This window comes from Zootoca vivipara, chromosome 12, assembly GCF_963506605.1.
Source record: "Zootoca vivipara chromosome 12, rZooViv1.1, whole genome shotgun sequence".
NCBI classification, from domain to species: domain Eukaryota; kingdom Metazoa; phylum Chordata; class Lepidosauria; order Squamata; family Lacertidae; genus Zootoca; species Zootoca vivipara.
In genome coordinates, this window is record NC_083287.1 from 46,019,690 (window position 1) to 46,044,404 (window position 24,715).

Sequence of the window (24,715 nt, forward strand, 5' to 3'; positions counted from 1 at the left end):
GTGAATTCTGGAATGGCCCAGATTTGCTAATCTCTGGTGATATTTTAAAGACAAAGTAAGAAATGGATATTGATCTTGGAGTACTTGCTTCTTACACTTGAAACAGTGCTTTGCATCAGTATCTTTAAAAGTTAATTTTCTCAACGGTACATTTTCTGTGCTGTTATTAAGGTTGCTGGGTGCAATCTTTACACTAATATTTTAGTTTTCTGCAATCATTGATTCCCAAAGAAGTAACTTGTTGCAATCTAAAATGCCGGCGGTGGTTTTCCTGGTGTGTTTGGGGGGCCGGGATTGGGAAAGTGTTGTCCGATGTCTTAATTTTTTTTAAATTGTGGTCACGTTTTTCTATTTCCCTTCCATTACAGGTTTAAAAGGTGTTTTTTTTTAACGTGGATAAACTTGAAACTTTTAAATAAACTAATCCATTGGGACATGATGTTCAATGTATATTAATAAGTAACTGGGTGGATAGTGCACATGACTTTCCAGGATCTCAGAGCATAATTGAAGTTTACTTGATGGTGTGCTACTTGTTTAAGTATTAGGGGAAGTGGTATTACCTGCAAATTCACCGTTCAAGGGTCTCGTCTATCAGAAACATGTGTAAGGTACTGGTAATCAGGGTGGGGGGACAGCTCTTGAGCAAAGAGTGTAGCCATAGAGAAAGGATAAGGAACATACCTATCCAGATGTTGCTGGAATCCAGCTGCCATTAGCCCCAGCCCCCTTTGGAAGGATCACAGGTTTCCTATCCCTGTCATAGAGGATTATGGTAATCTTACAAAGGTGTTCAAAGTTTTGTTGGAAGAGATTGAAGCCTCTCTCTTGCCTAGATAGAACTTGGATCTGTCCAATGATGAAGTCACGCCCACACTTTTATTTTTTTAAAACACTTCAAAACAGTGATTTGATGATGATAAATGGTATAGGGATTCTCCCTCTACTGTATTAATTTTATTAATACATGGTTGCTGGATATTGGGCCAGTTTGGGATTATGGAAACACCCTTTATAAATTATAGTGAAACATACAAACACGTTTGCAGAAGGATGCGTAAGTAAAAGGTCCTATGATTTGCTCAAGTGGTACTGTAGATGGAAGCATGCAAACAATTGGGGGGGGAGTTACTTTGCTGTGTTAATGAGGTGAGACCAACAAATGGCAAAAATGATGACACATGTACCTTTGGTAGGTGCCAGTCTGTAATTTCAGACTCCTTTGACTGTTTTCCTTAACTGTGCTAATGGTAAAGCTGCTTGTGCATACATGCTGCCACAACCCTCTGCTTTCTTCTTCCATTTCCATCTTCCTAAAGAGTATCTACGAAGGAAACTTTGGGTGTGGATACTTAAAAGAGAGGAGAGCATCGGGACTAGTCTTTTGTGAAAATACTACCTCACTCTATAGAACACTATTTGTGAGTTCTCGGGTGTTACATGTGTATTATACATTCTCTCTCTTTTTTTTTTTTAACCCGCCAGAGTGGATTGGTGCAACTAAACCCACTTAACCCTAATAGTGGAATGGTGGAAGCATGCAGTTTTTGTTCACACGCATGGCTTTCTTTTTAAAGTGTGCAGTGTTATTATACTTATTGCATTTCCAAACTGTTTTATCAGCTTGGTTTATTAGGTATGTTTTGTTAATTTTAAACTAGCCTTTTCAAAGATTAGCATGTTTATTCGTTAATCTCCGTGGGTACTTTAGAAGAAATGCTGGCATTTGCTTGCAGTGAAATGAAACTGTCATGGATTTTAAGAGCCAACCTCTTTTGTGATGCTTTTGAAAATTAAGTGCAAGTTTTGTGGTGTGTTGTACGTACAGTGAGGGCCTGGGATCTCCTAGATTTGGTTCAAGTTGCTCAATGAAACAGAAAGTTAGTTGTGCGTTCCCCAAGTTACATGGTAAATTTTATGTTCTGTGCTGTGGGACGGAGGGAGCATCTTCCCCAATGGCCTTTTGTCACTAAGAAAAAGTCCCTGCAGTATTGGTGTTTCTACCAGTCGGAAATAATGACTTCTGTTTTGGAGACTATGGTTAGAATGCTAATAATGCATGGACAGTTGATGTCAAAATTAACATGCTTTTCAACTAATGGGCTTTTAAAGCAAAACACCTGTTTTCTGTTTTCCGCACGATGGTAAACACTTACATAACACATATAGATTCTAAACCCCAAAAAGCCTGTAGATGCATTCATAGGCTGCAGTTTGAAATGCTGTGACCATTTCTTAGTCACGTAATCAAAACTAAAAAAAAAAAGCAAGTTTTAAGACTGGCCCAGATGTTTTCATTGTGACACCATGGCCTATTCACACACAAACTCCTATATACTGAGGAATCATTCATCAGTGCTTTGTGTGCTAATTCTAGTCTTATATTTTTAAACACTAACCTGGTTGCTGTGGCGGGTGGCGCTGTGGGTTAAATCACAGAGCCTAGGGCTTGCCGATCAGAAGGTCGGCGGTTCGAGCTCCCATTGCTCGGTCCCAGCTCCTGCCAACCTAGCAGTTTGAAAGCACGTCAAGTGCAAGTAGATAAATAGATACCTCTCTGGTGGGAAAGTAAACTGCGTTTCCGTGTGCTGCTCTGGTTCGCCAGAAGCAGCTTTGTCATGCTGGCCACATGACCTAGAAGCTGTATGCCAGCTCCCTTGGCCAATAACGCGAGATGAGCGCCTAAACCCCAGAGTCGGTCATGACTGGACCTAATGGTCAGGGGTCCCTTTACCTTTACTGGTAGCTGTAGGTGCAGCTGGGAAACCGAGGAGGCAAGCCCACTCCATTCCCAATGTGAAAATTCATCTTTCTGCCCCTCTTCTGTCAGTCCCCTTCAGGTTAGTGCAGAGGGCCTTCTTGGTAGTGGCACCTGCTCTGTAGAATGCCCTCCCATCAGATGTCAAACAGATAAACAACTATATGACTTTTAGAAGACATCGGAAGGCAGCCCTGTCTTTAATGCTTGAAGTTTTATTGTGTTTTTATATTTTGCTGGAAGCCACCCAGAGTGGCTGGGGCAACCAGTCAGGCAGGTGGCATATAAATAATGGCCTTGAGTCCTTTTATTCCTATCTGAATAATCCTAGTGCTCTTGACAATACTTGAATACTAATCATAGATGTTTACATTCATTTTATAAGTCTTTAGCTCATCAGTCTTGCACCTGGTATAACATTTTATAATTTTTTATAAGCAGATGAGTCTTACTTGGAGGGATAGGTATTTATCTCTTCCCTGGCCCTATTCTGGCTTTCAGTGGAACTGAGCTTAGGTGTAAATATCAGATTTTAGGATTGTGTGTACATTCTCCAGCTCCATACTAACTTGATTTGGTGTTGAGTCAGATGTTTGCCAAATTGGGTTTGCTTCTAAGTTTCCTTTGAGAACCCAGCTTTAGTTTGAAAATTACTTTAGAAGCACATTCAATATGTTTCTTTTTTCATCCAGGGTCGTGACAGTCACATGTAATGCCAAAGCTCCTTCACTGCGGTGATGAGGAAATTTCACAAATGGGAGAAAGGTGCTCATAGTCCCACATCCTGCCAATAGCTTTCTCTGCCCCATTTCTAGTGTACCTTCCAGTACCCCCTTAGAGACCAACTAAGTTTGTCATAGGTATGAGCTTTCGTGTGCAGGCAGGCACACTTCTTCAGATACACTGAAACAGAAGTCACCAGACTCTTATGTATAGTGAGAGGGTGGGGAGGGGTATTACTCAGAAGGCTGGTGGGAGTAATACCCCTCCTCACCCTCTCACTATATAAAAGGGACTGGTGACTTCTGTTTCAGTGTATCTGAAGAAGTGTGCATGCCTGCACACGAAAGCTCATACCTATGACAAACTTATTTGGTCTCTAAGGGGGTACTGGAAGGAATTTTTAAATTTCGTTTCTACTACAGCAGACCAACACGGCTACCTACCTGTAACTATTTCTATTGTATGTTAGAGTACTGCCACATTTTGTGTCTCCCAAGTGCTAATTTCCCTTTCATGTTAAGTTTGCCCAGATTGGAATAGCTTGTTACAGCCGACAAAGATTGCTCTAGAAAAAAAATCAACTTTAACAGCAACTTGACCCAAATTAAGCTGGAGTTTGTATTTCCCTTTTTACTTTAGAAGTGGCTGACCCCCCCTTTCCTGTTTTGGATAATTTTAAAAGCTCCTTCCCTTCACAGACATTATAAAGTTTGCATGGCAGTAGCATGCAAACTGCAATCCCCTATACAATCCATTGCTTTAATTCTGATAACTCTGCCTTCTCGGTTAAAGCAGTTACAGTGCCCATTTGAACTTAACACGATTCTTTAAAAAATAAGAGTATGGCAAAATTTCAGCAGGATCACGAACTTTTAACGTACTTGTGACATTCATGAACAACTGCAAATAAAGCAGCAAGAACTATCAGGGACTGAACCTTGCATATCAAGAAGCAGCACATATAGAGAAAAGGATTGAGGACCTACGTGTACATGCAACGTAAAATTATTTGGGTTGTTTCTAAACCTTATAGGCCACTTTTTGCTTTCAGTCTACAGTGGTGCCTCGCTAGACGAATGCCCTGTAAGATGAATTTTTCGCTTAATGAAAGGATTTTTCGAGCGGAGGTTGCCTTGCTAGACGAATTTGTTTTACGAAACATTCGTCTGGCGAATCGCGGTTTCAATGCACTGAAATTCAATTAATGCGTTCCTGTGGGCAAAAAATAAATAAAAATTCAATACATTCCTATGGGATTCGCTAGACGATTTTTTTGTTATAAGAATTGACCCGTGGAACGAATTAAATTCGTCTAGCAAGGCACCACTGTACAGTATATATAATGCACATAGCTATTCTAAGTGGCAAATAGAAACAGGCCAAGTTCCTGCACGTTGTGTTGTCAATTCTTGATTCTTAAGATGCCTTCCCAGGTTGGCAGTAGCCTGAGTGTGGTATGGACACAACTCTTTTAAATGCTTCTGCAAAGAACTCTTGACTCAGATTGACCCATTGCTTCAAGAAGAACTTCATGTTCTTGAGTGTACTTATTGGGTTACTTATGGCCCTGGGAAATAAATTTCTTTCTAAGGAGCTATATTCAGAGATAAGAAACTTTGTCCATTCTCTCTCTTACCCCCCTGAAGAAGGCAGGACCACAAAACATTGCAATCCTGTATACCTCACGTTTCTAGTTCTTTCCAACAGGTTTGTGGGATTGGTTTTTTTGGGTTTTTTAATGCATGACTTCCACATCAAAACTCATGCTGTACCCTGAAACAGAGACAACTGTATGTGTCTAACAACTTCATGCCAGATTATTCCACCCCTGCAGAAAACAGGAAAAAATCCTGTGCAATTGAATTTATAAAGAGTTATTTCTGGAACAGTATAACTTTCTCTTCCTGTTTTGAGTTACAGCATGACTGCAGAGTTGCTTCTATTACTGAACAGCAAATGCCATGAGCTTTCAAAGCAGAACTTTCCTATTAAATAATATGTTCTGCTTCAAAAACCCATGGGTGGGGGAATGGCTCCCTGAACACCTGTTTGCTTTATTTCGAAGCCCCTTCTGCTATTCAGCTGGTAGCATTGCAGTTTTACTTGGTAGCTTAATTCTTAATAGCTTGCCTGAGTCACTTCTGGGGTGATGCAGCTATTACCAACATGAAATGAGAAATTGTTAATGGAAATGGTCAGAGGCCAATCTTGATTAAATCCACTCCTATTTGTACATCTCCAATTCAAGTAAGAAATTTATGTTGCGTCGTACCGCTTTGAAAAGATAATAATAAGGGAGAAGAATATTAGCCCTACTGGAAAATCAGAATACTGGAATTAAAGATAGAATGAGAACAAAAGACCTCGGCGTATTATTTTGAAGTAATCATTTTGTTGTTTCCCCTTCATTCCCAGAATGTGTTTTCCCCTGGTCCCCTGTTGTCCTGTCCTTACTTAACCACCATAGAACTGCTTCATTGCATGCCTTATTAACCCTTTGTATGTTCATTTTCTTCTGATTTAAAAGCATAATCCATTAGAGTATAATCCAGATGCCTTGAAGAAGTCTGCTGTTCAGAAAGCCCTGAAGGTAAAGCTAATACACCTTTCCATTTAAAGTCACACCATTAAATGGAGTCACAGAGTCACCTGTAACAAATTGAAATTCCTATGTATTTTTTGTGCCACGGAACACAATCTTCCTACTTGGTATCAGGCATTAAGACACAGAGCGTTGATCTATTTGTCTGTGAGACAGCACACCGAAAATTGTATCAATGTAGCATTGTAAACATTAAAACCTTATTATAACTAAGCAAAAACAAAGCTGTAAACAAAGACAAAACTACCAGATTCCACTGTGAATCATGCATTTGCTGTATTTAAAGCGTAATCAAATTTATCAGTAATCTGTGATGAAAGCTGAAGTCTTCATAATAAGGCTAGTACAAGGGGCACTTTAAGAATATTACGATTATAGAGTTGGAAACAACCTCAAAAGATCATCTAATCCAACCCCCTTCTGATGCAGGAAATCAAAAATTATTCTGCATTAAAAACCTGTAACAAAGAGGAATCCATAGTAATTCCTTATGTTTAGTCTAAATCATTTCTGTTGTAATTTGAGCCCATTGGTTCATTCCTATCTTCCAACACAACAAAACATCAAAATGAAATTGATTAGAAACTAGCTTTGTAGACTTACTCATAGGAGCATGTTTCTGGATGATCCTTATAGGTACTAGCCAGAATTCACATAGACAGATAACCAGTGGCAACCATACATTGAGTTCTATCAAGTATCAGGAGGGTGCTCCAGTATATTCACCATAGGAGTAATCTTTTCAAAATATGCTTGCAGCACAGAGACACTGAAATACCTAATTAGTGCCATTGGTTGGAAATAAAGGATTATTTACAAACATGTGTATACCTATGCGAATGCTGCCTCTCCTCCCCTGTAAACAATCTTAATTGGAAGCAGGCTCAAAGGGGATGGATATAATTTTATTAAATTTACATATCAGGGGATCACAGGGTGGTTTACAGTAATGGTCTCTGTGGACAGGAAGTTACAGCTTCTTCTCACTGGCTATTATAATAGAATCATTGACTTGGAAGGGTCATCTAGTTCAACCCCCTGTAATGTAGGAATCTCAGCTAAAGCATCCATGGCAGGTGGCCATCCAACCTCTACTTAAAAACCTCCAGTGAAGGAGAGTTCACAAACTCCCAAAAGAGTCTGTTCCATTGTCGAACAGCTCTTAGTTCTTCCTGATGCTGAGTCGGAATCTCCTTTCTTGTAACTTGAATCCATTGTTACGGGTCCTACGTTCCAGAGCAGGAGAAAACAAGCTTTGTGTATCTTCCACGTGGCAGCCCTTAAGGTATTTGAAGATGGCTATCACATCTCCTTTCAGTCTACTCTTTTCCAGGCTAAACCTACCCAGCTCCTTCAACCATTCCTCATAAGGCTTGGTTAGAAACAAGGCCAGCCAAATTAGTGGATCCCATGTGCGAATATTTAAAATTACTGTTTTGCAGCTGTTGTATGCGGGAGCATATTACCTTGTTCAATATTCCTGGAATATTTATGCACTGCTTTACAGCATTGGATTAGCAAAATATATAAAAAAATCCCTCTATTGGGAGAGATTTTATATTCGTAGACAGTTCAGTGCACCGCAAAAATACACACTTTGCTTATCCTTCTTCTGTATGATTTTTAAAAAAAAGATTCTTAACTGCAGCATTCAGGAAGACTAAAAAGAGAGAATAACATAAAGGAAACCTGTGAATAGTGATGAACAAGAGGGGGAAACGGAAAGTCAAGCACCCAGTAAACAAAAAGTTCTATCTTGTAAAGGTTGATGGCTGAGGACTTGATTTAATGCTATATACTTCATTCAGTGATCACTAAACCAGTTTATTGGCAAACAGCCCCATAGTTAATACTTTGCGGGGCGTGTTTGGTAAGGTAGTGGAGAATCAAAGGAACTCTCCTTTTATTCTCCTGAGTACATAGATGATTAATGATATGGCTTATTTCTTTTAAAATTGAGTATTTTGTATGAGAAATGGAATTTGCACTTAAAGATGAATTGCAGTTTAAAAAAACCCTCTGATTTGATAGGAATCAAAACATGCTGTATGATTCTCCTAATCTAAAAGAGTTTTTGCTTCATTCAATGAAAGATAACGATCACTAAAAAGAGAGGCATTAACAATAGCTTATGTATCAATTAAATCTAAATTTTAAAAAAAATTGTTTGAAAATTTCAGGACAATAGCTGATTTAATACACGTTTATGACCCTCTAACCATTGTAACATAGTTTATTAACCTCTGCTTTTAAGCATTTTAATTTTTCCTGTGTCCTTAGTTCAAATAAATCTGTTAACAATCTTGGTAATGACTTTTAACAACATTAATAGCTTCTTCGGATTAACTGTTGTATATACGTCTCTTTTTAATGAAAGCATTTCTGTGAGACATTAATTTGAAGCCTGTTAACAGACATTCACGATCAGGGAATGTTCAGTTTCTGTGAAATGATGATAAGTCACTGTTTACTTTTTTCAGTTTGACCTAATGGTTTGCAACTGGGGAGCAAGGCTCAGACATGACAGATGGTTGGGTAAACCTATAAGATATCATAGCACATCTCCTTCTTTGCTTCTCCCCCCTCCAAAAAAAAAGAGGATATTTAATGAGCCTGAAGTTCAGCTCAATCATAATATTCCATCATACATATAACAAAAATAAGCTTTCTAAGCTTGCGCTTTATCCATATCCCCCATCTGCATGCAGACCGCAGCATTCATTCATTTTTTTTCTGGGATTTGAAATGCTTATTAACGGATTGAGAGGTTGAACTTTATGGAACAGTTTCATTCAAAGTATGGGGTGGGGGCTGGCACGGAAATGTGGGAAGGATTTTGAAATTCAGTTGTGTCGGTAGTATCCCTGTACAGAATATTTCAAGGTGGGTGTGCGTGATTGCTGTTTGCCTCATAACCTATAAACAACTTTGTAAAGAATACAAAATAAATGGGTGGAGGGCTGGGTTCAATTGATGGAAAGCCCGAATGAGATATTAAAAGAATTTCATCCCCCCCCCCTTCGTCTTCAGTCAGGAAAGAAACTAAATAGCAACCCCAACCCCCTTGTCTTGCTGACTGTTGGACACAAGGCACAAGAAAGTAAGGTAAGCTCAAAGACCTAAATCTACCTTGGATAAATATTGAGGTATTCTTGGGAATTCATTGCTCACAGTTGTTTACGTGTTACACGTAATAGGAAAGGTGTTTGCAGTCCTCCTCCTATTGAGAAGCAGGCTGAGAGCAGGTTAATTCGTTAAACCAAAGAAAAATGAGCGACATTTCTGTTGTAACCCATCCTGAAGGACTGGGCCTTTATTACTCTTGTATCCTACTTTTCCTTTAAGGAGCCCAAGGCCTCTTTAGTCATCCTCATAACCTTGTGAACTGTGTTAGGCTGAGAGACAATGAGTGGCTTGCCTGAAGCCACCATCTAGCAGCTGAAACGGGGTTTTAAACTTCAGTTTCCTTCATCCAAACCCACACTCTTGCCATTATGTTACACAGCCTCTTGGATATGTTGGGAAAGTCATTTAAATCTATAAGGGGCATTTGATTCACCATGTAAGCTTCCATGTGATTTTTCTAGTCCATATGAACTTTACCGTACAGTATGTGAAAGTTGCAAGGCAACTGTATAAACTGAGCTTATTTTTAGCCATTAATTGTAATAAACAAACTTCTCCCTACCCCCGAATAGATTCGTTACAAGACCAATGAACCTGTATGGGAGGAAAACTTCACTTTCTTTATTCACAACCCTAGACGGCAAGAGCTAGAAGTTGAGGTAAGATGTCTTTCTCCTTTGAGGTCTTTGCCTCTCCCCTGTTTATACCAGCTCCTGCCCCTAAGTAATCCCTTCCAATATCTATGGGTTACTTTCCTTCTTCCCCCATCTAGTATTTTGATTCCACCGTTTCTAAAAAAGCATGGCAATATCTTCCAGATGGGTAGTCGTGTTTAATGTGTTGTAGGAAAAAGGTATTGTAGCACCTTACACAGCAATACATTCGTCATGGCATGAGCTTTTGGTTTATGGCACGTTTGAGGCTTTGCCCTGGTGCCAGTGAATCTTACCCCCTTGGACATGAAGCTGTGAGGGTGGTTACCTCTTCCTTCCTTGAAAAGTGCATGGAGCAGAAGAAGGAAGTTTGAAGAGTTGACACTCTTTCCTGCTTGACACTCTTTCCCACTTCCTCCTTCAGCTCTATGTCTTTTCCAAGGCTCATATTTATTCTATGGGATCCAGATTTTCCACAGATCCCTTGGGAAAGTGAAGTGTGTGCATACTTTCTTCTTTCTTGTGTCTGTAGTAGGGCAACTGATCTGATGAGAAGGGTAGTGATCAGAGGTGGTGGCATTCATGGTACTCATTCAAAAATCCAAAGGTGCCCATGGGCCTAAAAATGTTAGTGACCTCTGTAAGATTTAAAAAACAACAACAACCAACCTATCTTGAGGCTTCTACTCATTTGGATGACAAGGTCTTGAGTAACCTTGTGCCACTTCTGCAAATGCTGAACAATTTGCATAATCAAATTTGTTTTTACTAGACCAGGCAGTAGCATTTTAAATAGCTTCTGTAATGTTTATATTGGTGGTCACAGTAAACCTGACTTCATCTGGTGCTGGAATTTGGGTGTCTTATCAAATGGAGCTGATGGCCATGAATCTAAAGCCCCCCCCCCAGTGTGAGCAGTCAAACTCAGCTATTATTATTTATATCTGAATCATTTCATTTTTGTTTTGCTTGGTTCCAGACAGCAGTTTTACTTTAATTCGACTTTGGCAGATTATTGCCTTTTCCATAGAAATAGCACTATTGAGTAAAATACCTGCTTTTCTCTCTGTAACCAGTTAGTGAAGAAGCATGAAGTTGTTGTTGTTTCTTGTTTAAAAAATGTGTTTTATTGAAAAGTGGCTATCCTTTTTATGAGTTTGAGTCGGTTTTTATTTAAAATGTTCAGTGAGGTCAGTTTCTTCTCCTTCTCCAATAGGTCAAGGATGAACAACACCAGTGTTCCTTGGGAAACTTCAAGCTTCCTCTAAGTCAGCTTCTTGAAAGTCAAGATCTAACTATGCACCAGAGATTTCATCTTAGCAATTCTGGTCCAAACAGCACTGTAAACATGAAGATTGCACTCAGGGTACATGATCTCAATGAATATATGTTTAAAGAACCGCGGTGGTGGCATGCAAATATATGTTCCTAAGTATGGAAGAAAACAAATTGCATTAAAAAGGGAAATAAATTGCACATAGTTGGATAGGTGGTACTGTCTTGCATGCATTGGGGCCCAAAGCTCAGTGAATAAAGCACCTACCTTGTATGCAGAATGTCCCAGGTTCAAACCCTGCCATTGCCATTTTAAAGTATCTCAGGGTTTTCTAGCATTTGTATCTTAATTCAGCTGCATGTGCAGCTCCTTTCTGTACTGCGCCAAGAAATTAATGCCATGTTCTCTGTTCTGTGGCTTCTAGATTCTTTCTCTTGAAAAGCAAGAGAGGTCTCCAGACCACCAACACTCAGCCCAAGTGAAGAGGCCCTCTGTTTCCAAAGATGGAAGAAAAGGTTCTTTCAAGCCTCAGGTCCCCAGTTCTCCAGCAACTGACTTGAACAAACACCCAGTTTCCACAACAACAGACACTGTTAAAAAGACTGATGTGGTTGAAAAAAGCCATCCCTCTAATCCTAGTCCTCAGTGGCCAACAGATCTCAGCAGAAGCTCATCCAGTCTCCTTGCCTCCAACTTGAGCTATTCTCCCAGCCACCTTTCAGTCAAAGAACCTACTCCAAGTATCGCTTCGGACATATCACTGCCCATTGCCACGCAGGAGCTGCGGCAGCGGCTGAGACAACTTGAAAAGTATGGTCCTGAATTCTTTTTACGTTAAGTTTTAGGCTAGGAAGGAACCAGGAAGGCCATCAAACATAATGGATGTGAGAAGCTAGGGTTCCTTACACAACAGGACATGTAGTCTAGAGAAGCTTTCATCAACCTGGTGTCCTCCATTTGTTTTGGACTGTGCAGCTGTGCTAGCTGGAGCTGATGGGAGTTGTAGTCCAAAACGTCTGACGGGCACCAGATTGATGAAAGCTTGTCTAGATCGCACGGTGCAATGTTGCAGCAAACCTATGAACATTGATGAGATGGTGCCTTCAGTGTCCCTATCTATGACTTGTAATAAAAAATCCTTCCTGGTTTTGATAATAGTGGTCAATTAGACTTTGCTTTATGCCCAGAACCTATCTTGTAAGCCTCTCCAGGGGGAATGATACTTTTTCCAAAAACACTAGTACACAGTCTTATTGACCACTGAGAATTACAAACTGAAACTTGGATTGTGAGGTCTTAAAATAAAGATTATGTAGTTCGATGACAGCTGGCATCCTTAGTCTATAAATAGCAACTATACCTAATTTGCCACTGCACAGCAGATAAATTAACAGTGCAGTATTATCCGATGTAAAAATATTTGTTGCTTCTGCAACTCAGTGGAGTTTTTGGCACCAGGGCATGTATGAGTAAACAGTTCTCATTATTATATGTAGTTGCCTTTGCCTTTGTAGGTATGTCTTTAAATTTACCAACATAAATTGGACCCCATTCTGATTGGTACACTAGTTCACTTTCTGTTGGCTCTTTCAAACCTAAATGTGAGGCACATAGTGAGGATCCTTTTTCAACTAACATGGAGAGCTCATATTGTCTTTTGACTTCTCTGTATTATTCTCATGCATTTAGTAACTTTAGGGGTGTTTCGCCATTCAGATGTATAAGCTTCTGAATGTAACAGAATATGTTATGTTGGCTTTACAGCTTTCTTAAACATGTTTATCATCCTTTGTTTCTTGAAATTACTGTGCATGAAGAACGGTTCATACAGTCTGCTGACATTTGCACACAGCAGCAATTGCCTAACATGCTACATCCGTAATGTAACCTTCACTGCACAGTAGATATGAAGCTTCATTGTTGGAGGCAGTGTGCCTCTGAATACCAGTTATTGAGAATCACAAGTGGGGGGAGAGTTCTTGTGGGAGTCCTATAGATTAGATGAGCTTTCGTTCTGCTCCTCCAGGCTATCTACACTGTATTTATACCAGAAACCTGGGTTAAAACAGCATGTGGCATGGCTTCTGAGTTTGTGAAAGGTCATATCCTTACTATTGAGGGGATAAAAACTTTCAAGAAAAGAGAAATAAACCTGCTTATGTATGTCAGTTGCTTCCCCAACATGGCAACTGAATATTGACAGTATTATGATTCTCACAGTGGCACAACGTTAGGACAGTCTCCGTTGGGACAGATTCAATTAACAATTCGGCACAGCTCACAAAGAAACAAACTTATGGTCGTGGTTCACACATGTAGGTGAGTATAATATTGCTTCTTTCTGTATCTTGCAGCAAAACTACTATTATTCATTCATTTTAGTCTAATTATATACTGCTGCACTCCTGATAATAACAAAGCAGTTCACCTTTAAAATACACAGTAGAACAACAACAACAACAAAGAGCCAACACACAATACACAACAACAACACAATATAACCATAAAAGCCATCTAACCATTCCCACAAACTGTCCTGTGGCTCAGCAGATCTCTCAGCCTAACTGTCCCAGGTGAAGGGTTATGTCTGCAAAAGCCAATGAAACGAATAGTTGAAGACTGATGGACCTCTAGAGGCAAAGAGGTTAACACAACACAACCAGGAAGCCTTTTGAATAGGCCACAGTTCCTTGGGTATCACGGGACCGCGGTATCCTAAGAAGGGCTCCCTCCAGTTGCACAAACTGGGGAAAGCATTCTGTCATGTATCTGTATAGAGCTTTGTAAGTTGACAGCAACACCTTGAATTGGGCTTGGAAGCAAGCAGCCACTGCAGTTCATGGAGGAGTAATACGGCTTTGAATTGGCACATCACTCTCAAGTCACTGAACACTGGCTTTCTGCACTAGCGGCAGCCTCCAAGCAAGCTGTACAGAAGCCCGTAGAGCACATTGTAGTAATCCAGATGAGAGTTTACCAGGGCATGGATCACTGGGGTTGCATTCAAGTGTCCATTTGTTCACTATATAGGAGAGATTCCCTACCTTTAGCTGTTCATTTAATTTATTTTGCTTTTTTTATAAACTTGCTTTTAATTTTTACCATTTAATGTACATTTTATTTTCTTTGAAACATTTTGTTAAATAAACTGAAGTAGAATAATAGCAATGCTCAGAGCAATATGTAACTGTAGCATTGGCTTCTATTATTGCAATGTAGTAGAGGCAAGCTCCCTCCCTTCCACCAGCACCGTCTGTCTACCTTATTCAGAAGTGTCATTGGAGCCCTGCAGCTCATTCTGATAGTCTATTCATTATATATTTTGCATGAGTACGTGTGGATTCCAGGCCACTTCCCTGGAAGGACCACCGTAGCTGTATTGCGAATACATTGCAGAGGGGGCCATATCTTCTGGACAGATGATGTTCCAGATGTGCCCCCAGAACTACCATTTGCAAAGTCTTAGATAACAGGACAGGGAAAAGATATTTCCCTGAGTCTCTGGAGACCTGATACCTGTCAGGGTTGGCAGCGCTAGTGTGGGTGGGCCATTGTTCTAAGTCTAGCATAAGATTGTATTAGCCCAAAGCACAGGATAGTATTATCCCAGATAAGTTTTGAGGCTTATTACTGAGCCACTGAAATGATCGAGACTTAGTTTGTGACAATTGAAACGTTAAGAAACCACGTTTAATAAAAAATGAGATACTGAAAACATTTTAAAGTGCTTTCCCTAGAGAAATTATGGGCTGTTGCACAATTGCCACTAGGATATTACAGTGTTTTGCTAAAATTTTAATTTAATTGGCAGAAGTCAAGTATCTCTAATATTACTGCTATAGGGTAAAATTCTATGCTCATGCATTTGGCTGGGGCTAGGGGAATTTGGGTAAGGAATGGGGAGTTGGTGGTTCATTATCTCTACCATATTCCTATTTTATCCCTGAATAACACTGACCCAAGAAGAAGCTACATTCCTAATAGCACATATGAGAAGGTGGTGATGAGTGGCAAGGAGTTTCATTCCTCAGTCTTTTTCATGTGGCTTGACAGCCCATCACCTCTCCGTTAGTGCTGTTTCCTGAGCTCAATTTCTCTCAGTTGCCTCATATTGAAAGCTACTTGCAACCAGAATCCTCTTTCTGGGAGGGCAGGAGAGTGATCGTGTATACAGTAGGCAATACGTTAGGAGAGAAGATATTAAGAATCAGCACATACAGGAGACAGTCTGAGAGGATGAATACCGAGGCAGTTGGCGTGAATACCGAGACAGTGTACTTAAAAAAAAAATGTCCTCTGTTCTAATGTGGTTATTTTGTGTTTCTTTGACAGAAATCTAATTGCGTTTTCAGAAGAAGGATCTGACCCCTATGTCCGAATGTATTTATTGCCTGACAAGAGGAGATCAGGAAGAAGAAAAACAAGCGTTTCGAAGAAGAATTTAAATCCAGTGTTTGATCAGGCGTATGTTGCAGTTTCTCATTTGTTGGTTTTACAACATGGAGTTGACACAATCTTCTTTTGCTTGCAGTGAAATAGAAGTAATCAGGAGTATACAGCAAACTGTTTAGGAGTAAACAGATTTCAAAAGTTTATTTAACACTTATTTTAAAACAGGCAGGGAACATGGTTCAGTACAATGCATGTTTTAAAAGGTGATTGGTTTTAATAGCCTGGTATGCTTAGAAAGTAGAGATGGACAGAAAGCTCAGAAAGCAAATAGTTTTGCAAAGGGAAGTGCTCACCATGAGGTGAGAGGGAGTTTATGTTCATGAATATTTTTCCATGCAAGTTCAGTTGGAATCAAAGGCTGCTTTCAGAATTTCAGGGATTTCCCTCCTGCAGACCTGTTTTGCAGTTTAGAAATACAATTTAATAAAAATGTAAACAGAGATTCTAAACCTGCTGGGTATCCTGTATCAGATGCCTTTCATAAGGCATCTGATACATTTCATAAGCGCACTTTAATATTGTTTTCTCTTTTCAGCTTTGATTTCAGTGTTTCATTACCTGAAGTACAGAGAAGAACGTTAGATGTAGCAGTGAAGAACAGTGGAGGTTTCTTATCCAAAGACAAAGGGCTTCTTGGTAAGGTAAGTTACAGATATAAAGAAAAAACACCATGGAATGCAGGTGCAGGTAAGTGTGAGTTAAAATGTTCTTCCTTTCTCAAAATACTACAGCCCAGAATCATCAGTGCAGCTGAATGCTGGAAGATGCAGGAGATGCAAAATGAAGTACAGTTGTACCTCGGGTTACGAACCGCTCGGGTTGCGAACAGTTCGGGTTACGAACTCTGCAAACCCGGAAGTGTTTTCGCCCCGCGCGCGCCTTCCACGCATTCGCAGAAGCGGCGTGCGCGCTTTGCGCATGCGCAAAAATGGCACTCGGTTTGCGACCTTTTCGGGTTACGAACTGCGACCCGGAACGGATCGAGTTCGTAACCCGAGGTACGACTGTACAGTACTTGGGTTTGACTGAAGATTCAAGTCAAAGGAATTATATAGCACACAATTAAACTATGGAATTCTCTACCACAATATGCAATGAGGGCTTTAAAAGGGGATGAGACACATTCTTGGAGGACGTGCTTATCTTCTGCTTGTGGGCTTCCCATGGACATCTAGCTGACCACTGCAACTACAGACTGTTGGACTAAATGATTCTTTGGTCTGATCCAGCAGAACTGTTCCTACTTCCTTATGTAATGGTTAGTGGCTTCTCTTGTAGGCAGAATGGTGATTAAACACAGAGGGCGTGGAGAATGAGAGACAGTCTTACGAGGGGCTTTAATCATCACATCATAGGAAGGTAGGAAGCTGCCTTTTAGTGAGTCAGACCACTGGTCCATCTAGCCCAGTATTGTCTGTGCTGACTGGCAACAGTTCTCCAGGATTTCAAACCAGCATCTCTCCTATTCCTACCTGGAGATGCTGGGGATTGACTGTGGGACCTTCTCTATGTAGCATCGTGGGAGCCACAAGTAGTCAACCCACTCCCTGCAATGTTGTGCAGTGATCTGAACCACCCGAGGAAATCCGAAGCAGCTGGACCTTCCAAAAAGTCACCAGCCATTACAGAAATGGTAGGAGGGCAGCCTTATATCTCGGCTCTTGACTCTCACCCCAGAAACTGCACCGCTAAAAATAGACAATGTCACTTTGCATGAGAGGAGAGTTAACATTTGAGTTATTTACCTGCCTCTGTAAGCAATGGCACCAAAGCAAGAGAAATATCCATCCCAATATGCCTTTTGTCTGAGCAGAGTTGCTGCTTGCTGTAGCCTCAGAACCTGAGCTATAGGCCCCAGCCTGGTGAGCTTGCCAATACCCTTGCAAGGCCCCCAATAAATACCCAGGCCTTGTGACAATGCAGCCAGAATGTATCTCCTTGACCTTTGACCATCTTGGTTTATTAAAGCTTGCCAGAGGGGTATCCCCAAGCGGGTTCAGGGTTTGGTTGATGCATCTTTGTGGTCCCAGCTGTCCTGAAAGAGGTGGCGAGTTGATCACTCCTGAAAAAGCCCACCCTGGACACACTCACTGATTGCAACTTCCAACTGGCTTGTGGCGCAACAAATCCAAGTACTGATTCGGATTCAGCACATGGGAATTCTATATCATACTTAACGCCGCAAAATGTGTTGCTGAATGCTGTCACAATGGGACTCAAGTCTTTAAAGTTTGAGAGATGGCACCAGCAAAAGTTCTACTTAAGCAGCTGTAGGGCACTTAATTAAAAAAAAATTTTTTTTAAAAAAATTAAGTGTTAAATCATTGCCACAAGATATTAGCATGCCCAGATTTCTCTGAACTTAATTAGCTGCTTCTTCTCTTGCACAGGTATTGATACCACTGGCTTCTGAAGAACTTTCCAAGAGTTGCACCCAGTGGTAAGTACAATCACACTGGTACTCCTTCCATCTTATTTATTCTTGGTGCCTCCAATAAGACTGCTTTTCTTTTTCTTCACCTTCTAGGTATGACCTGACAGAAGATGGTACAAGGCCGCATATTGCACCTTAGGCAGTTTGGGATGCCAGAAGCTCCTGTTCATATACTTTTGCCATCCTTTATATATTTTATCAACATTGTTCACACAGATGTATTAATATTTTTTATAACTCTTAGTTATTCGGCCCAACCAACACTTCCCAACAGTTTTATAATACTTGGACATTATATGTAGGCTCAAGTCCGTTTGTTAGCCTATTTTCCTTCATTTGTTACAGCTACTTTAATGTGCAATAGGGTTTGTAGAGTAACCATGTTTCAATGGAACCTTTTATGGCATTTGTAACCTTGAGAAAAGTGAGATCATCTGCTTTTCCTATCTTGTATCTCACCAAGGTGTCTGCCATGTAAATAGATGCTATTTTTTAAAAGATAGTTTCCCCCAATGGTTTGAAGTCAAAAGGAAAACATAAACATTTTTCTTTTAAATGCACCCTAAAAGTTTAAGGAAAAATGTTCAGGGAATGGTTTCCGCAGCAAAATCGTCTTAATCCTAATATGACGGATTTCTTTAAAAAGAAAAGAAAAAGTACTGAAGGAATTAATTGAACAGTTAGCCCATATATTTCTGCCCTTGAAGCCTTGCAAAATGGGAGAGTACAAAATATTAACTTTTAATATTTATATAGAAAGGTATTCTTGGAATTGCAGATAATTCATATAATTCTAAAATTCATCCAGATGTTATAAAGAAAAGTATATATAATTACTGTATAAAAAAATACTGTATGAAAATAAGATGATCATGGTGTTGAAATAATAGTATATCCATCTAGTCTCTTAAGATGCAAAAGTTAAGACTTGAGTAGTACAGTGTTTTGTAATGCACTTTTGCAGTCATTGCTTCCTGTTTAGAATTTATTTGCCCCACCTGAAATACCAGAAAATTGCCTATGCAACAGTATGGTTAAGATGTACTACAGATTAAGAATTGATAACCACCCTAATGATTCAGAATATGTGGTGGAATCACATTGATTGTTTTACATATGAAGTCTCTTTAACTGGGTCTCTAGGACGTTTATCAGTGTAAAATGCCTGCAGGTCTCTTAAATTGGCACTCATATTATAGAAAGCTCAATATCTAGATTTCTGGTTGCTCTTTCCACAGTTGCTTCAATGCTTGGAGCAGTTCCTTCTCTTTTGGGTCTGATCTATGTGAAACACTCACATTCCATTCAAAACACCACTGCATTCTGCTGCAAGGACTAGTTCATACACCACCAGTTAAGGAATCTGTCACTGGATATTGAGCAGACAGTGTGCTCCACAAATTCTGCAAAATCAGCCATGAATCTGGAATGTGTGGATCAGAATGATGTTAATGCAGTAAAAAGGAGCCATTTAAAATCAAACGTATGTTCTAATCAGTGCAGCTTTTTCATTTGATTTTCACAGGGCCCAGGAAATGCAGGAGTGGTTTGCAACAAATGGACTTGATAAATGTTTTGTGTGAACATTTTGCTTCATTTTATTCATTGTTGCTTTGAGAACAAGATCAATAGGGCATTGATTATATCTATTGCTTCCTTTTTTTGGAAAGCTTTCTCAGATGGTTTTTAACAAAAATGTATATTTTTGTGGTTTGACCCAAGAAACAGTACACTTCCTCTGCAGACAGTAGCCTCACAATCTTGGGTAAATATGCAATTGCTTTTTAAAAACAAAATAACAATTTCTCTTGGGGTGGCTTCTGACTACAAAATAATGTTTATGGGAAAATAAACTTCTGGAATACTAGCTTTATAATTAAACTTACATAACCTTAATTCTTGCTTAGACATTTGGAATAATCCAGTAGTAACGTCTCCTGCACAAGAATCATTTAGTTGAGCTTGCACAGAAGAGATTCCCATGTGCCCTTCAAGTATACTAAGAATACCGAAGTGCCTGTCATATAGATGTAGCAGACTGTTCACACCAAGTTTTAAAAACAAATTCATTTTCATTTGTCAGCGTGACACATTTGTACACACCCTTTGGCATCCCATATGTAACATCATGTTGTATTGTGTCAGCTTTGCTAGGCAGACCTGTGCAGCATCATTCAGATAATTTGGCACATGTACATAAGCTGAGAGAGAGGCTCACCATAAACATAGCTTAGATCAGGCATCCCCAAACTGCGGCCCTCCAGATGTTTTGGCCTACAACTCCCATGATCCCTAGCTAAGAGGACAAGTGGTCAGGGATGATGGGAATTGTAGTCCAAAACATCTGGAGGGCCGAAGTTTGGGGATGCCTGACTTAGATTAAGGTGGTCCCCTACTTCCTTTTAAGCATCTTCACTATACGACCACCATTAGACAACTCAAACAAGGGAGAACATATAATAGGAAGAAGAAAAGCCATAAGCTGTAGTTATCACGAGCCCTTATGAGAAATATGAAGACAAGGGAAATGTGACTCGAAGTTAAGTCTTATTGAAGAAAACTAATAACCCATATACCCTAGTATTCTCTCCTGGCTAAAACTGATATTAGTAAGTAAGAGCATTGTATAGTGGCATTAGTTATGCTGAAATTCCTAAATGATGAGATTCTTGGGAGAGGATGCCATAATGCCAACATGTGGGCATGTAACATCCTAGAATAAATAGGTTTCTCGTTGTGGTCAAAATTCGGCAGGAGGGTCCTACATAATTCTTTTGAGTATCTGAGTATCAGGTATGGTAACCTCTATTTCAGGTATCTGCAACACCTTGGCATTAAGAGTGGGATATTGGTGGGAATGCATAGAGGTAATGCAGGCCACTAGGGAACAGTGTGAAATACTTCTAATCTATTATTAAAGTAAAAGCCGTCATCTTCTCCCTTCATCCCCTGGTATATATCAGTGTTCTTTCCCTACATCCCGAGGTATCCTGCATGAGGAAATAACAAATAGTGAGAGTTATTCCAAATGTGTGCAAAAAAAGATTTGTTACAATGTGAGAGTCATCAAGGTGGCCCTCAGGTGGAGAGGAGCTCGCTCTCAAAAATCTGGACCAAAATCCTGGCTAAATACAAAGAAATGCTCTTTCTACCTTTGGAAATCAGAAGCTGCATGCATGAATCTATTCTGTCCACAACTTGGTGGTGGTAAGTTGAGGAAGAATGACGTTTCCATTAGCAAATCAAAGACTGAATGTCATCAGACTAGCTTTCCGCGTTCTTTATTTTTTTAAATTCTGTGCCTTAAAGGAAAGCTTAAATACTTTGTTTCAACCCAAGCTTTGTTCTCTGTATCTACCAGTTTCTGTTGCGTGCTATTGAAAGTGTTCAGTGCTCTAGGTTGCTGGAGAGGAAAGCAGCACTTTGCATTTAGAGCTATTATAATCCAAGTACCAAGTCAATATATTATGTGGGTTTTGGATTAAATTATTTGAACCTTCTCTATATCAGGCTTGCAGCAACTGCTGAAGGGAGGAGATAGGGTGGTCAGTTTAGTACAGATTGCCTTTTTCGCTCATTTAATTTTGCAATTGCATGTATTTATTCAATAAATGATTCATATGGGAGTTATTGGTGGATCTTTTTTTCCTTCATTCTGAGAAAGTCTTAAATATTTATTTACCTGACATAACGGACAGTCATTAGTGCATCATTGATTTACTGCATTATCAGAAGACATGTATTCTGTGTATGTATGTTGACTACTGAAATCAATAGAAACTTCCTGCACTACAGGGAAGAGGTTCATTGATAAGCCTAAGCTTATGCCGTTGATGAAACTTGAGAAAAAGCTGCTAGTTACTTCCAAAGACTTCGGTTGGATGGATATCTACACTGATACAGCCTCTGTAATTGGTTTCCTGCAGAAGCAACATTTTTCAGAACTCACATTGTGTTACAATCTTGAAGATAAGAGGGAGGGATGAAGGTATTTCAGAGAAGGTAGATGGAGCAAATGAGGCATATTTTTAAAATGGTTTTCAGTTCAGAAGAGACACGTCTTGCCCAGTGCATGGAAAACTCATAATACTGGGTCAGGTCTGCTTTACTTACATCAACATAGAAATGCCTATGTGCGTTGTCTTACAACAGCTGATTTTGTATTTTCTTGCATTACTTAATTCTGTTTTTTAACCTATAAGCAAAGGCAGCTGTGGTAGCCTACAAGAAATTCAGAAATGCATACTTGGGCAATACTATTATTAGGCCAACCACAAATATAAAATTGAGCAAGGTACTCACTTCTACAAAACCCTGCACCAGGCACAAAGGCTGGGAGGGGAGGCTGATGTCCGCAGCGGCATCTCGGTCTTCCCGACACCTTATGTCACATATGATGGCAGGTGTGAGTGGTTTCTGAAAAGCAGCCTCGTAGACCCAGTAAGCCAAGTTTGGCCCACAGGCTGGGGATTCCCTATGATTTTAAAGGTATGATGTCCATTTAGTCACAGTCTTCAAGGACTGTTGGGATAAAGAGACACGATGATTGATACCCCCATTAAAAAAATCTAAATCCAGCTGTTACCTGGGTTCATCACTATCACTGGGTTCCTTAGTAGGTGGAAAACAGAAATAAACTAAGTTTTAAATTCAGGATGCTGAGATTGACTTTAGTTGCTGTCCTACGTGAAAAAGAAGTCACTGAAAGCTAATCAAGGTAATTTAAGATAAGTGGTACATTTTTAAGCTATAAGGAGGCAAAAAAGTGAGCTCTTGGCAATAGTTCTGATGCAGTCTCAAATAGTGTGCTTTTTCAATCATGCACACAACTCATAAATAAAAAAATTCCTTCAGTAGCACCTTAAAGACCAACTAAGTTTTTATTTTGGTATGAGCTTTCGTGTGCATGCACACTTCTTCAGATACCTTCTTCAGATACCTACGAAAGCTCATACCAAAATAAAAACTTAGTTGGTCTTTAAGGTGCTACTGAAGGAATTTTTTTATTTTACTTCGATCCAGACCAACACGGCTACCTACCTGTAACTCATAAATAGCACTAGATGGTGCTATAGATTCTGATGAATAAGTGTTCTTCCCAGTCAGTTCAGCCTATTCTGGTACAACTACTGTAAAGCTTTTGTCCATGGTTTTTTTCCTGGTATATCGTAATTTGAGGAATGTACTGTATGTACCCTTTACTATGGACATGCTCAGGAAATCTTGTAAACATTGCTGGCTGTTGGTTTTTAAAATCTCTCTTTTTATGGTACCACTCTCTTGATTTATGTCTGGTTTTTGTACCCCACCTTGGGATTAAGTGGGATGATGGGCTGGTTAAAAATATTTGGGGGGGGGGGAAATGGTACACAGACACTAGAAATGCAGTTTTGCTCTGCAGAAAATGTTATTAGCCTAAAGAGCTGTAAGTTAATACACAATGGGGGGGGGGGACAAAAAGCAGAATTATTTAGAATTAGATAAGAAGATGGTGTATATAATGTTTGTTCACTTATCAATGTAAACTATGCTTGTGTATTTAGACCTCTACATTCCTTCAAGGCGTATAAGCCCTACAAATCCACATTGACAGTTCCATAACACCCCCCCCCCCAAAGTAATAGTAAATACAGTAATAGTGTGTTAACTATTGTTTTTTGAGAGACCTTTTAAAAAAGCAGATTATGAGATAGGGCATTTGGATGATGGAAATCAGACTTCAAACCCTAAGGAACAGCTCAGTTTCCTAGAATAATGTAATGTAAGGAGGTTCCCTGTGCTGGGAAATTGCAGTACCCTGCAGCAGAAGTAGAATCACAAGAAATAGAATCTAGTCCTCTGGAAAGTGCCTTGAACTTCTGGCCTGGCCATATTAACATGTGCGGCAGAGTGCATGACAGATGCCCCATTTGCCTAAGTGGGAGGAAACCAAACTACTATAGCTTTTAGGAGAATTTTACGAGTGATCTTCCAATTTTATAAAAATTATTGATGTAAAACAGTAAGTGAAATGATAAATAGAAATGGAAGGAAACATTCAATGTCAATTGCAAAGAAATCCAACAGTAACAAAGTGTATATAAAATAAGCTTTACTGCAATACACGGTAAATAGCTGTTCCAGAATTGTCTCCTCAAAGCTCAAGTGTGCACTATATAAAAGAAAACTGACTCTCATGTCAAAATAACTGTTTTCTGAAGGGGCATAGATGGTATATAGTCAAATAGATTCACCAGCTATCATATGATGTCACATTCTGGTAATATTTTGTTACTACTGATAGCGGTGAATAATACACAAAATTACAATGGTTTGCCTGAGGCATTCTAGACTCCTTGACAGTTAAGAGGGATCTCTTCAAGGGGGGTGGGGGTGGGAGACAAGATTGTCTGATGAAGGGACAGCATGGAAGCAAGCTTGCATTTGCTGTTGCTCAGCAACCTTGTATTGAAGGTCCCCTTTCCCAGATTGCTTTAACAAGATTTGATGGGAGAAGGATAGTTAATTATATGATTAATAAAAAAAAGGTATAGATTATTCTGAACTGATGTGCAGACACGTCAAAATGGAATTGTACAATTTAGGTACTGTTGAAAGATGACACCCTGCAAAAACTTGACAACTGGCTCATTATTACCTGCAAAAAGCAATTCTTACATCCCTTTTTTGTTTTCTGTTGTATCACTTAAGA

General features: G+C 39.7%; 1 protein-coding gene across 3 annotated transcripts in view; it reads left to right on the plus strand.

Moving 5' to 3' along the window:
• The window catches only part of ESYT2 (extended synaptotagmin 2), a 79,648-nt gene extending 57,998 nt beyond the window's left edge, over nucleotides 1-21,650 (plus strand). The window contains exons 14-23 of one of the 3 annotated variants that reach the window (XM_060280900.1): nucleotides 1,320-1,421; nucleotides 9,114-9,188; nucleotides 9,782-9,868; nucleotides 11,079-11,228; nucleotides 11,563-11,948; nucleotides 13,359-13,457; nucleotides 15,471-15,602; nucleotides 16,126-16,231; nucleotides 17,981-18,030; nucleotides 18,118-21,650. In XM_060280900.1, the coding sequence (XP_060136883.1) occupies nucleotides 1,320-1,421; nucleotides 9,114-9,188; nucleotides 9,782-9,868; nucleotides 11,079-11,228; nucleotides 11,563-11,948; nucleotides 13,359-13,457; nucleotides 15,471-15,602; nucleotides 16,126-16,231; nucleotides 17,981-18,030; nucleotides 18,118-18,163 (1,233 nt within the window). In that variant the 3' untranslated portion in view covers nucleotides 18,164-21,650. Of the gene's footprint in view, nucleotides 1-1,319; nucleotides 1,422-6,008; nucleotides 6,072-9,113; nucleotides 9,189-9,781; nucleotides 9,869-11,078; nucleotides 11,229-11,562; nucleotides 11,949-13,358; nucleotides 13,458-15,470; nucleotides 15,603-16,125; nucleotides 16,232-17,980; nucleotides 18,031-18,117 lie in introns of all 3 variants that reach the window. The other 2 variants (XM_035128852.2, XM_035128853.2) reach the window with 2 other exon arrangements.
• Nucleotides 21,651-24,715: the final 3,065 nt, after the last annotated feature.